Source organism: Vanacampus margaritifer, chromosome 1 (assembly GCF_051991255.1).
Source record: "Vanacampus margaritifer isolate UIUO_Vmar chromosome 1, RoL_Vmar_1.0, whole genome shotgun sequence".
In the NCBI taxonomy this organism is placed as follows: Eukaryota; Metazoa; Chordata; class Actinopteri; order Syngnathiformes; family Syngnathidae; genus Vanacampus; species Vanacampus margaritifer.
Genome location: NC_135432.1, coordinates 50964726 through 50979274, shown reverse-complemented (window position 1 = coordinate 50979274; position 14549 = coordinate 50964726). Strand labels below are relative to the sequence as shown.

At 38.2% G+C, this 14549-nt stretch overlaps 2 protein-coding genes across 2 annotated transcripts; one reads left to right on the top strand and one right to left on the bottom strand.

The window, feature by feature from the left end:
- Positions 1-324: 324 nt before the first annotated feature.
- pcare1 (photoreceptor cilium actin regulator 1) lies at positions 325-6412 on the bottom strand. The gene is made up of 2 exons (XM_077579565.1): positions 2724-6412; positions 325-922 (listed from the first exon to the last, which is right to left on the bottom strand). Exons 1-2 carry the CDS (start codon positions 6050-6052, stop codon positions 799-801), a joined length of 3453 nt encoding a protein of 1150 aa, XP_077435691.1. The 5' UTR covers positions 6053-6412; the 3' UTR covers positions 325-798.
- Positions 6413-9754: 3342 nt separating this feature from the next.
- Positions 9755-14256, top strand: spdya (speedy/RINGO cell cycle regulator family member A). The gene is made up of 7 exons (XM_077575622.1): positions 9755-9917; positions 10734-10984; positions 11063-11121; positions 11197-11282; positions 11768-11939; positions 12112-12442; positions 13933-14256. Exons 2-7 carry the CDS (start codon positions 10774-10776, stop codon positions 13989-13991), a joined length of 918 nt encoding a protein of 305 aa, XP_077431748.1. The 5' UTR covers positions 9755-9917; positions 10734-10773; the 3' UTR covers positions 13992-14256.
- The last annotated feature ends 293 nt before the right edge of the window (positions 14257-14549 follow it).

The following is a 14549-nucleotide window of genomic DNA, read 5'->3' as shown; positions in this document are numbered from 1 at the left end:
GAAGGTCATTGATATACAGACTGAAGTAATTTCATTAATAACTTTGACCAAAACCCTTCATCTTCAAAGTCTGAATCATTGAAATGATCACTGCAAATTATACAGTTCTCACTTGAGTGATCCCATTTTGGTTTTGTTTGCACATGCAGCATGCAGCAACCAAGGACACAACAGCAATTGACTGGCATCGTTCTCGTGTTTATGTCATTAGGCTCAAGTATTATTATTATTTTAAATCTAAAAGTCAGCATTCCAAACTCTGATAAAGACAATTTGGTCATCACACATATGTATAGGTTATATGAAATACAAGAGCAGGGAATATTGTTTGCACACATTTTTATTAATAAACACAGTACAAAAAGACTCAAAATTACAAGCAAAATATAAAACAAAAACTACTGTTGAAAGTAACAGCAAATTCATTGGAAAACTTGAATCTGTTTTGACAAATATTTCAGAAAATATATTAATTCTTTGTTAAATATTTACTACTACTATATGATTTTTTTATTAACATTTTTTAAACATCTGAATTAACATTGGATTTCTAAATTAATTGTTCCAGTTTTATGAGCTAAAATGAATAAGATGCCTTGTTTTGATAAAGGTGCTGATGAAGTGTTTTTTTTTAACTATACAATACAAAAAATGAAATTGTTTATACAGTACAAACACTGTCAATGTGTTGCACAGCAGCAAGGTGAGTAGAATTAGTCACTCCTCTCACACCAGTGAAGCACCATCTTGTTAAATCCTTTCTAAAACCTGTTAATCCATAATCCTTCATTGGTCAGTTTAGTTTCTGTGCAAGGCTTGCCCAACAACATAAAGATCTGGGTGGGATGCAGAACGTGGAGTTGCTCTGAGGTCCGATTGGCTACCCCATGATTCCTCTTTTCTGGCTAGTTCATCATCTAGTCTACAACAACAAGAAGGGAAAATAAAATATGTGTATTATTGCAACAGAATTTTTTTTATTTTGGGGGGTGGGGGTGGTTCTGGTTAGTATTTTTCATGTTGGCAGTTTTAAGAAAATTAACAAATGTCAAAAATTTACATTTACAAATTGGAATTTCTTTCTCTGTGCACATGTAATACCAGAATACTGAATACAGACTTTCAACATTTTTACTAGTTTTTCACTATAGTCTTATTGATCTGATTCCTTATCAATTCACATAGATGAGGAAATTAATTAATACAAATAACATGATATCATTGGTTTCAGTTTCATTAACCATTCCTCCATTTTCAAATGCTGCTTATTCTGTATAGGGACACGGGGTGTTGAAGCTACCCCAGCTGACAGGTGAAATGTGGATGATGATTATTAATGTACAACTACAGCATCAGTGATATTAGTCATATTATCATTATATATACTGTATGTACACTGCTGAGGTAGACATTATAATGTAATACAATGTACAATGTTGTTTACATCCATGTTCCTTGAGCATGTACTGTAACTAGAGTTACATTAGCCTAGCTATTATTTTTTTAATCAACTATACGCAGCATCCGAGGTGTGGCCATTTTAAGTCACTCTTGTTTCACAAAAACTAAGGAACTCATTCTGTCTTTGGGTGTATTTGTGATAGTGGTCCTCCGGTGCAGTTCGTGCCCAATGATCGAACCCACGTACGCTCTGTTCTTGGGGTGAGAGGCAAGTCCACTTAACAGCAAGCTAGGAACCTGGGTTGATATGTTACCGGCCGCCACTGCTCATAAAGCTCTTGAGCTGTGAGGTTTTACACTGCTGGCATCCGTTACACATGCACTCAGCACAGACGCTTTTTTATTGAACTCAGCTCACAAGTAACCACTGTCAGTAACAGTCGCTTCTCTAGCACTTCCTCCTCGTGCCTCACGCTCCAGGCAACTGTTACACTCAGGTGATAGGTGGATTACGCTTGGTTGATTGATCATGCCTGGACCGTGAGGTACAAAGACAATGTAATTGAAAGGCATCAAAATAATTATATAAATGATAGAAGGTTGTATATTATGCAATAAATGTTTTTATATTGCTCTACAATAACTATACACAGCTCATCATTGAAAGTATTCCCCTTCTCTGAGGTATATAGCTTGCTTTGCAAGTAGTTCTGTTATCATCTTTTCACATGAAATAAGCCAAATATTTGAGAACGTTATTTATGATTTATTATTTATTTATATAATATTTGAGTAAGTTTAGAAAAAAAAGTATTCTTCATGTGTGTGATGACATCACTCATGTGCAATGTAAGAGGAATTGAAAAGTGGAATAGTCAGGCAAGTACAAAAATAAAAATGATCAAATTACTTCTAAAAAATTAATATTTTTCAATTCCCATCCCTAATCATATGTCCAATTTAGTCTTAATTGATTAATGTTTCTGGAATGGAATAGAAGAGAGAACATCATCACCCTCTTAATTAATTGCCTAAGTCTTTTTTTTTAATTGTTATTATTATTATTTTTATAAAATTATTATTATTATTTGTCTAAATCATCTCCCCATGATGCAATTGGTTCAGTTTTTTTGTGTTCCCTGAAAAATCTGAAAAAAAATGACTAACCCTAACCCTAAGGCGTTGACATGCAAACTTCATACAGAGCTGAGATTTGAACCAAAAACATCATGCTAACCACTATACTCCCAGATTTGGGTTGTTGTATCCTAATAACAAAATAATAATAATAATAATAAATAAAAACAGGAACAAAATCTCACCCCTGTGTGTTTACTGCAGGCTCACTTCCACAGGTCTCAGCCACTGAGAGGATGGGGGATTTAGGTGGAAGGTTCAAACTTGGTCTTCTTTCTGAAAGACTTCTGCGAATAAAAGGTTGAGATCCTTGGACTGACACAAAACACCTGCCACGTCTCCCACGGGTGTTTGAGAGAAAAGAGCCTCCAAAAGAGGTCCAGGCTTGAGAGAGCTGAGAAACTATACAGGACTGGGCCTCAAACAAGGACGGAGAAATTGGGCAGAAAACAGACCGTGCATTACTGATCAACCGAGCAGATTCTTCAGTGCTGTTCTCTCTTGACCATCGTTGCACTTTTGGTGAAGCAGGTGGAGATGGTGCTTTCAAAGGGTATGAGGAGCTTAAAATGTTATGTCTCAAAACTGGTGTGCTGGGAAGGCTCCTTTGACCTTCTGGTGGAGTTGTAAGTGTCCTGTTTTCTGGGGGACTGGCTGATGAGGGCGGTGTTGGTGACTTTTTAAAGTTATTGGGACTTGGAAGTCGTCTATGGGAAGACTTTGAAGTGGAAGGTGTAGATGGCAAAACTCTCCCTTTAGACAGCAGTGAAGTGGCAAATGAATGACTGCTGGCTTCAGATGAGGGAGGCGCTTGAGAGACTGTAGTGTTTATTCCAGGCATTAAGAGGTTGTCATTCTCCTGTATGGTTGTTGAGACCTCTTGACTGGCAGATTGGCGTGTTGCATCGTAATTTGTTAAGGACTTCTCAGACTGTGAATCTGAGGAGTGTTTTAGGTATCTATTTCTTCTGACTTGCTGCAACAGAGAGTATTTTTTTTCTTTTATCGGGTCAATGTCTGTTTCTGCATCTGGTTGACTGACATTTGCTTGGGCTGTTGTGATTTGATGATCCACTTTAACAGGAACAACTCCCCTGGAACACTGAGGCGCTCCTCCTTTGCTAGGTAACACTGGTCCAGATTTAACTGACGCCCGCAGTCGCTGTGACAGACCAGCCCTTTTTACCATTGGTGATTTCACAGGTTTGACTGCCCCTTCAGCTGCTCCACCCCCTGAAACGGAACTTTGAAATGAATTGTCCATTAACACTTCTAATGGGGGTGGAGGAAGACTATCCAGGTCTAAATAATCAGTCTTTTCACATGAAGTGCTTTGAGATCGACAACTAGTTTTCCCAGCGCAGAGGACAGCTGTGACATTTCCTAAACCTGGTAACACTGGAACACCACACTTCCGGACACCCCTAAGTGGTCCCAGAACTTTAGGGCTGTCCATCTCTTCTATCCCTTGACTGAAGGTATCTATGAGTTTTTTGACTGAATTCCTGCCTCTATACAGGCCTGAAGATGGTCTTGGTGACAAAGGAGGGCTGGGAGGTGGTGTTGTTTTAACAAAGCCTGTCAATGTTTCCTTGTCTTTCTGTTTATCATCTTCCTCTGTATTAGTGGTTTCTCCAGAAGTTTTGCTAATGCACTTCATAATAGTTGCCCTTTCACGTAAATTGCCATCCTTCTCCAAAGATCTACGTTTTTGGTTTGTTTTTGGAGAATCCGTTTGTGAAGTTCTCTGGTTTTGTTTAGATGATATAGTCTTTGTGCTCCCCTTTGTGATTTCCTTGCTTTTGTTCATTTTCTGCAATCTCTGGCCTATTTTTTTCTGAGACCTTTCCAGTTCAAGCAAAGTAGGATCCTGCCCTTTGCTCCGCAAGGATTCTGCAGAACGGGAACGCCGCTCCATAGCCAGTGGAGTTGTTTTAACCCCACTTCTTCGAGCAGTTGTTTGAGATCTCTTTAGAGATGGTCCTTTTTCATCAGCCCATTGGCCTCTGCTTGTTTTCGGACTACCTGCTACGTTTGGTTTGGCACCAGCACTTGGTGGGTGAACAAACTGTATTTTTCCACTTATAGCATTTTTCATTTTGAGAGTCATTTCTACATTTTTTGAATTTTCTATGCGCTTGGAGGGTAAACGCCGTGGCTTCTGTCGTTCACAATTTACAAGTGAAGAATTTGATTGCTTTCTTATCCCTACTTGTCCATTTGCAGCTTCTCTATCCGTCTTATAATTCTCATCATCGTCTTCCTCACCGTCATCTGAAGAGACTGATCCTAAAAATGAGTCCCCCTGTACATTTGCCATCATTGTGCACATAGAAGCTAATGAGTTCAATGAAGTAAGGGAAACACTTGGACTCATTTGATATGTAAGATGTTTCACTGGCACTCCAGTCATGGAGGTATATTCCATAGGACTGAATGGAGTAGTTCTATTTGTTCCACTGGATTCACAACTCACACGTCTATGGTGCTTTTCCGATCCGGCAAGGGATTCACTCTCAGCCCCAATACCGCTGTCCTCACTAAAGAGTGCAGAGTCCTCCGGCCCAAGTTTGCGAAGAGATGCCAACTCAATGCGAGATGTGAGACGCATGATCCTGGTCTCAACTACACGTTTGACTTTCAACTTCTCCTCTAAAAGTTCTGTGACTGAAGAAAAGTATTCCACTGCCTCCTCCAGGGCAGAGTCCCCAATTCCTCCAACTGTCTGACTCACATTCTGCATTCTCTGTGTGGTGTATTGAAGCAGCTGCTGCAGCAAATCAGGTGGGTGTTCTATAGCTGAGCCAGATTTTAAAGGTATAGCAGATGAGAGGTTTTTCATTTGGCTTGGCCAAGCAAGATGTTCTCCATTTTCTTTTAGCATTTGTTCTCCTTCATCAACAATTTCTTCCAGTGCTCGAATTATTTCCTCAATACGCAAAGTCATAAAAGAAATCATGGGCTGCAGAAATGTTTGCGTTTGAGTAGCTTGTTCCAGAAGACCAAGTACAACATCATATTTGTTTATGCTGGGATTTAAAAAGGCATACGCAGATTGGTGAGCTTTTACCAGAGACTCCGGGAAATCAATCTTCGCCATTTCCTTTTCTTTCCTTTTCAGCACTTTCATGCCTCTGGAAATTCTTCTTGTTTTCTTCCCCAACTTTTTTTCGGTTTCTCCCTGCTTGTCCCTATTTTTGTCTTTTTTCTGCATCACGGTACTATTGTCCATTCTTTGACTCTTCAGTTTATCCGCATCAATTACCTCAGGGGCAGGCACATTTGCATGTGTATCATCTTGTGGTTGCATATTTCCATCCCTTTGAAATACCTGTTTTTGTCCACTTGTCTTTTTGTCTTTTGCATCGCCATCAGTACCTCCAGTACACTTATTATCTCCATCTGTAAAATGAGTTTCTCTGGGATGCTCCTCAGGTGCTGAGGGCAACTTTCTTCCCCTCCTCAAAGAGCCCAGAGTAACCAAATTGTTACTTTTGGATGGTGAACATCCCATTGTGGATATTTATAATGATCTTCTTACATATATATCATACTGATGCCGTCACAATAGTACATTGAATGGTGAATGATGCAAAGAATATCCAAGGTCCTTAGCCACCCGCTGTATCTGTTTCCTTCAGATAGCAGAGACATGCAAATCCAATGAATGTGCTTTCCGTGAGGATGCAACCAAACCAAAATGTTGATAAATCCATTTTGACACAACACTTCCAGATGTCATAGATAGAAAAAATAAATCCACAGCGTGCTGGTCATGTTTGTAGAAATGTTTTGTTGCATGGTCTTGAACACATCTCTGTGTGCCTGACAAAGGACAAGCAGCTGAAAGGATTAGTGAGGCTTTCAGAGAACCTCCCGGCAAGTACATATGTCACGTTAAAGCATATAAAACTCACCTACTTGTAAGCACATAAGCTCATTTGGGTAATGAGGGTTGGCCTCAGCTAGCTTTTTATAGTCGGCACAAATATAACTTTTACAGTGGAGCATTTGCACAGTGAAATCAACTAAATAAAGTAAATAATATTAACTAACAAACATTGGCCAATAATGTAAAGCACACACAAGGAATTGCTTTGTGTCACTCGGGAGACACAGTAGTACATGAAGTAGAAAACAACATGCACACAAATAAAATTATAACATGTTTAACCAAAAACTGTAACTTAACAGGAACAAAAAAAAGATGGATAAAATGTTTTAATGCCGTAGTAATTTTAGATATAATTTGCAACATGCTTAAGCGGTCAAACTGGTCAGCTGTTTAAGGGGGTGTTCAAGAAGTAAGTCATGTGGTTCTGTGTGCAGGGCTCTACAGCAACATTGAGAGGGAAAGTGTAAGAGGTCATGACTGAGATGCTATAAATCTGTAAAGTTTTCCCTGATGATCTACGATTGGCTGGAGACCAGTTCAAGGGTATACCCCGTCTTTCGTCCCAAGCCAGCAGGGATAGGCTGCAGCACATCGCGACTCTAAGGAGGAGAAGTGGTATAGACAATTGGATGGATGGATTTTCCTTGAGTAATTCTTGCCTATTATAATCATGGTAGCTCCATGGATAACACATTATGATTTATTTATAACTTATTAGGTAACATTAGTGGTTTAGGTGGAGAAACGGTGGAAGACTGGTTAGAACATCTGCTTCACAGGTTGTGGGTTCAAATCCAGGCTCTGGCATTTTATCTGTTGCCTCTGTGAATGCTTGGGTATTCTGGTTTCCTCCAACATTCCAAACACATACACAGTAACTTATTTGAAGACTCTGAATTGTCTGTAGGGGTGAATTTTGAGTGTCAATGATTGTTTGTATGTATGTGCCCTGCAATTGTCAGGCAACCATTTCACGGGTTGTTTTAACTGCAAATTAAGTAGTTCTTTGAACTTAAAATAAAAAGCCTAATAGTCATCTCAGCAGAAGAGGACAGTGGCTGACTTTTACAGACCTCTGAGGAGGGAGATGAGATCGGTGGAAAAGATCGGTTTATATTTAAGGGATCGGCCGATCACCGATCACCCAAAACTAAGGAAATCGGGGCCGATCGATAGGTGAACCCCTACTCTGAGAACCCCTACCTTTCACTGTAAACAGCAGCAGCAGGTCAGATTCAGGGTGCCAGGTCATGATCTCATATTTATTTGGACTAAAAGTCATTAAAAAAATAATATTATATAAAATATATATGCTGTATAATATAATATGTATATATATATATAAACAAAAATTGCCATTAATAACTCAAACGGTATGTTTTGTATATCCTTTTACCATATTTAAACCATATACTAGGGTGACCATATTCACATTGGAAATGGTAGTGGTACCAGTCGCAGTTACACAGTGTACTTCACCTCCTATTAGTCACGCAATGCCAACATTTTCATGAATTTATAAAACCCCCGGATGTCTCAACAGGACGTAAGAAAATGGTCTGTCCTCCCAAAAGAGCACACATTTGGTCACCATATCATACACTATAAATGAATTGCCTTAAATTATTACCTTTTATAGCCTTGAAAATCTCTTGAGTACAATTTTTATTGTAAATAAACATTTTAACCTTTCCTGTTGCCTTTATAAATACCTTAAAACAAAAATAAACCAACAGAAATACAGATTCTTAGTCAATAAAACTGAATCTTGAGCAATAGCATTGCTAAATATTTACCAAGGAGCGTTAGCACACTCCAGTGGACGAAAATGATAACGTTTTACTATGCAGTAAATTACACAATGAACATGAAATATAGCAACATTAGTTAAACAAGGAAATATTGCTCCAATACGAACCTCGTTCCCTTCTCAGCCAGGTGCTAAAGAATCGTTCACTGAATTAGTTGTAAACTTCAGTTTTCTCTGATTTCCTGTAGTACGCACAATTTACTAAAAATCACAATAACATAATAATCTTTTGATTTTAAATGTTGCTTTTTACTTACGTTTGTCCTGCTTTTATTATGTGTTGGGCAAGATTAGATGTGTATTTTATTTAATGAAACCATGACTATAGATCATATGACAATGACTTCTCAGCCATGTTATTTGCTTACTATGATTTGAAAGTCATGATTTTGATTGATATTGACTGTTAATTTATTCTTTAAACATGTAGCTAATCTAAATGAATTGTTGCAGAGTATCAAGGGAGTTAATACGGCATTTATTTGAGTATGGCAAGAACGTCACGGGTATCAAAATCTTCTCCTAGATGTCAGGACGGCGTGGCTAGAGTTAGCTTCTCACGCAGTTTTTTTTTTTTTTTTTTTTTTAGATCTTCCCTGCCCTCTTCTGGTTCGATCGGGGGATGTTGCTAATATTTGTGTGGGCATGTGAAGCCTTTTGAGACTCTTTTGTGATTGGGGGCTATATAAATCAACTTGACTTGATCAGAGAAAAGGTATGCCCTCTCTTCTATTTTTCATATTTTTATAACATAGTTAGCCTTGATTGAATGTCTCACTCTACGTCATGCAATTAACCCTGTTACGCAATATACATATGATCAGAATAAGACCATTATTTATTTATTTACTTATAAGTTTGTCCTCTTGGTCACAGCAGTAACAGATAGCTAATCAGCTAGCTTCTATTTCTGAGAGAAAGCACCATTCGTCCGGATTTGCAACTGTTACCTGCAAACCTGTTACTGTGATATGAGTGACCGATGTGTTGAACTATAACAGCGTTGTGATTAAAAAAATAAAGTACCATTGATCAACAAGCTGATCTAATCAAGCTTTTTAACAGTTTATTACTTATTATTGATAATTATGAATAAATATGTAGCATAAAATCTGAAAAGTTAAGGTTTATTTTTCAAGACTTTTGCTGCCCAAATGTCCTCCCAACGCACCAGGTTTAATCACCTCACGAGGCTGCGTGCACACAATAAAGGGTGCTGACTTAAACAAACTGGCCACCAGATGGCACAATTCTCATTTCAAATCTACACAGTTAATCTCTTTTGCACAGTATGTTTTACTAACCTTTTTTTTTTTAATGTCCCATTCTTACAGGTTACTTTGTAAACTTTACAACTTAAATATTTACCGATTCTATTAAACAGTTGCAGTCAAAAATAATTCCCCACACCCATTGTAAAATATAATTTCCAATAAACCAAAATTAAACAGCACCGCTATTAGTATTTATTATTGTTGTCATTGTTTGGCCGTATTTAATTGAACGCTTAGTATGAGAGCGATAGGTCGCAGGTGTTCAGATTCGCCATTCTCGAGTGCCAAATGTGCGCGCGCATGATGTCACTTTGAGTCACCATTGAAGGAGGGGAGAGTTGGAAGAAGTGGTAGCTGTCAAGATTTGCTCAAATATCATCTTTCCGCTCTCCTCATAGAGGTTCTAGTCATTGTTATTATTTTTTCCGTGTCATATCATCAAGGTTCTATTCATTGTTGTTATTTATTGCGTGTCATATCATCAAGTATTAAACAAAAACCCACACTTGGAATTTCAGGTTAGCTTCAAGCTAACGTTAGCTGCTAAAATAGCTTAAGTGGAATGTATGCTATTTCGTTAGTACAGCGGTGAGAAATTGATGTAACATGCCATGGCGTATGTAAAGGAATTATCCACTAGCTAGATGTGGAAGCTACAAAAAATATACCGGTAATTAATTAGATGTGGGGCCTGCCTGTTCAGATCAGTTAGCAATTATGTGATTAAGTAACCATGTCAAACAATTAATTTAATTACAATGATGCCCACTTGAAACTAAACAAGGCTGAATTTGGGATACACTGCTTAAAGTTATATTATGTTCACTTTGCTACTGTTCTGTAAGGATTTATTCTTCTGTGGTTCTGTCCTCATTTTTTATTAAAATTAAGGTTTAAAAAAAGATATGACGAGGTATGAACTTGCTGTGGATACAACTTCATTCCTTCATCCCTTCTATTATAAAACATTTTTTTAAACAAACAAACAAACAAAAACCCATGAACAATGCCAATTAATGTTATTCAAAATGGCATTTGTCACAGCTTTAGATTTAAATAATTGCTTGAAAATGCCATTGATCCTTGAATGTATTTCAAGTCTTTTTGAATTATACTGTGTGTAAATAAGTTCCATTTAGTCTTGTGAGTGAATCAAAAGGGAATGGTCCTCATCATGTAAAATGACATCACAGATTTCCTCTCCTTATCACACCAGGCTGGCCTTCATCTGGAGTGACCCATACAGTCACTGAAGCATGATGAAACGGAAAGCCCAGTGGTGCCAAACCCCCACCTGTGGGGCAGCCTCCAGAGAGACCTCTCCCCAGGCATGGAATGACCAAGAAGAACAGTGTCCACCAGAGAAGAGCTGCTGCAGAAATGGGATGCATTATCTTAGGAGGTCTCGGATACCAACAACCATTGTCATTAAGCAAGAAGAAATGACATTATACTTAAAACTTTTTGGTGAGAAAAATCAACATTGCTATTCCTTGCATGATTTCAAGCTTCTCCTGAAATTAATCTTGGTGAACTTCATTTCAGATGATGACCTAATCCATGAGTTTTTGTTGAAGGACTCTTGCTATAAATTGACAGACAAGGTAAACATCTACCTTTCTGAAAAAAAATATTCTTGTAAATGTCCCAATTAATGTCTTTTCAAATCAAATTTTCAGTATCTTCTGGCCATGGCTTTTGTCTACTTCAAAAGGTCACGTTTGACCATTGCAGAATACACCAAGAAGAACTTTTTCATTGCACTGTAAGTTCACATATAGTTTAGTCTCCAGATATAAATTGGGTACAACAGCACAATCAAAAAGTTTGCCTTACAGTATTTATGTCTTTACGTATCATATGTCTAGAATATTTTTGTCAGCTCAGTCAAAGTTGTGTGAGGTAGGAGGGCGAGACCAATACGTTTGTTTACACAGTAAACCTTTTATTTTCCTATATTTACATGGTCAGCTGCTTAATTCCACTCGGTATGCAAGTCACAAAATACAATATAAAGTTTACAGTACATATAAGCATTAAAAACTGAATGGAATATAAACTAGAATATATATTTCCCACGATTGAAAATATGACATTTAGTTGCAAATTTTTGTTTTAATCTCTTGATTTGGATCTCAATATTTAGTTCGCTTTTTCAATAGATCTTAATGATTTTAATGTATGAACCGCATGCCACAATCTGATCACAAATCATTTCTTAGCAATTAAGCTGATTTTCTCAAATTGGAGGTATCTTGCCAACACCATGGAGGAAGAGGAGGAGGAGAATAAATATGAGATTTTTCCTTGGGCGTTGGGTAAGACCTGGAGGAAGAAGTTTAAGCAATTCCTCAAGCAGAGGGACAAGCTTTGGGTGCGCACTGACTTCAGAGCGGCTGTCAGCAGGCGCTGCTGTGAAGAGGTAAACAACAATTGAAAGTTCAGACCCATAAATTAAGTTTGCCTAAATTTGTTGTTTTTAGTTTGGTGTCTTCACTTAAACAGTTTTGTTTTTTCTTTTTTTTTGCATTGGAGCCTTAGCACTCTTTCCTTGTTTTCTTGTTTCTAGTTGATGACGGTTTCTATGCTTACAGGTGATGGCCATCATGCCATCTCACTATGTGTGGAAACGAGAGCGCTCAGAGCAACACAGTGGTGCTCAGAGGTATGGCGGAGGCTGTCCTCCATGCGGGCATTCAGCCTCTCCAGTCCCTTGTACTCACTGTAACCGCAAGAGCACATTCAGTCAGCGGATGCGCCGCTCTCCTATATCTAGAAGCTCACATGTGCCAAGACACAACACTCTCACTCTGAGCACTCAGATGAGTTTGGAGAAAACCCCACCCAATGTTATTGGCACTCGCTGGGGGGGAATTGTGACCAGTGACCAAACTCAGCATTCTTCCGGCTGCCAAGAGGTACCAGGTAAGTGGATCCACTCATATTTGTGTTCAAATCTGGCTTACATAAAAAGGGCCTTTTACTCTGATTCAACATTAAGTCAATTAGCAATAGGAAGCTTCTATTGGTGAAGCAGCTACCAATTTTTCCCTGGCTAGAACCAAAGAGCGGGTTAATTTTGTTGTTTGTTTTGCATAATTCACAGCTGTGTTGTCATATCAACACCTTCTTAAAATAATCGCCGAAGTCATTTTTTCAGATTTTTCAAGTAACACAAAAATTGAACAGTTTGCATCATTAGATGATTTAGGCAAAAAATAATAATAATTGGGGTGATGATATATTAGTTCTATAGCCCTATTTATTACTGTATATGATTACATTGTCACGGGTTCATTTCAGAAAGGGGAAAAAATTATTGTGCAGTCAAAAAACTTCAGTGAGGTGTTTTTATTTACACCAACACAGCATCAAAAATGTAAAAAAATAAATAAATATTTACAGTGCAAGTCCAGTGCAAAAACAATCCCAACAATATTTACAACTTCCATTGGTCTTTTCTTGCTGTGGTAGACAGTCACTCACCATCCCACTTGGCTGAGCACTCCCCTCCACTCCAAATGATTTTTAGAGCCCTTTAAATACCCCCAGCCCATCTCTACGGGCAAACCATTTAGCCAATCATGGGGTATAATACCAAATAAGTCACCAAAAATAACTAAAGCATGTAAATAAATATCTGCAACATATATTAACCATAACAAAAATGCTCCAGTCACAATCCGTAACTTAATCTCTCAAAAAAGAACAAACTCATTAAATAATAAACCAAATTACTTTTGTGGTATAGTCCATAGTCATGTGAAACTTCAAGCGCGGCAAAAAGCGCTATTTAAGTGGGAATCAGGAAGTGCTTAGGTTTGGTCCAGTGTTTATTGTCCAACGACCCCGCAGAATGCAGGTGAGCATTTGCGGTGCGTGTCATGCGTCTGTGTCGAGTGTCGGCACCAACAACGGGGAAAAGGAAAGAGTCCAGGCGGCAGGTGAGCAGTTTGTGAAAGTGTCGAATTACGGGGGGAAGTTTAGACGGAGCTCGTCTCCGTGGAAACAAAGAGCGAGCAGCGTCCGCTCACGTGGGCTGCTCCTCTCAGCTAGACGGCAGCACGCCCAAGTCGGAGAGTGGCGGACAGTCACAGGCGCTCCATCACATACATAGTTAACCATTGGTTCAGCAAGTACCCTTACCCTACCCAAACTCTTATTAAAAGTGTGCCAAAAAAAAGGCTGCAGGTTTGCTTTGATATAAAGTATAAGTAGTTGAGTAATGTAAAACATTTACTGTAAATCTTATAAAAACGGGAAACACTCATTAATTGACTTACACAGCAGTTTAATCTTGGCATTTGACCCAAAGCAAAACAAAACAAAAAATATATAAATTATCATCAGTGAAGTCTGTGATTTATTTACTCGATATAGTCAAGTAGTTGACTTGTTTCTGTCCTGTCTGGCAGGCAATTGGTCCTCTGACTCCTCCATGCACGACTCTTCCATGGACTGGATCAATAAATAGTTTTCATCAACGTAGTTCCCAACTTCCAGTTTGAAAATTTGAAGCAAGTAACAACATTCCTATATAGAATTCAGTGGATGTATCAATACAGGAGTTGTGTTCACGTTCAAGATTTGGTTTGATATGGTTGAAAAACATAGTTATTCCACATCTGTAAATAGTTTTAATTAATACACATTTGGCAGAATTTAAGCTATAAATGTTCAATATGGTGTTACATACTCAGATGTCCGTTTTGAATTGTCAATAAAGACTCTGAAATTCTGTTGTTTTTTTTATGCCTGAAATTGCTAAAAAGCATCACACAGAAAAAAAGTAAGAAGAAAAAAAAAACTTTAACTGGGCCAGGTTCTGCAACTCATTGAAGTTGGTAGTTGGGGCAATTCTTCAATTAACTGGTGAATAATAAATAAATGAGAAGGGGGTGGGTGAGGCACACGCATGATTGCAATCTATAAAGATGTACAATTTGGGGCTGATTGAAATTGCTCTTTTTCACTTTAGGAGAATGTCTGCAGTGAGTGCCATTCTTGCCAAGTGTGTGAACAATGTGTTTTT

Excerpts from the sequence above, each read along its gene's own strand:
- pcare1 (XM_077579565.1), bottom strand. The coding sequence starts at position 6,052 with ATGGGATGTTCACCATCCAAAAGTAACAATTTGGTTACTCTGGGCTCT. Across the intron at positions 923-2,723 it reads CCTGCAGTAAACACACAGGG|ACTAGATGATGAACTAGCCA; the intron begins GTGAGATTTTGT and ends TTGTTGTTGTAG.
- spdya (XM_077575622.1), top strand. The coding sequence starts at position 10,774 with ATGATGAAACGGAAAGCCCAGTGGTGCCAAACCCCCACCTGTGGGGCA. Across the intron at positions 11,122-11,196 it reads GCTATAAATTGACAGACAAG|TATCTTCTGGCCATGGCTTT; the intron begins GTAAACATCTAC and ends TCAAATTTTCAG. Across the intron at positions 11,283-11,767 it reads AAGAACTTTTTCATTGCACT|GTATCTTGCCAACACCATGG; the intron begins GTAAGTTCACAT and ends CTCAAATTGGAG.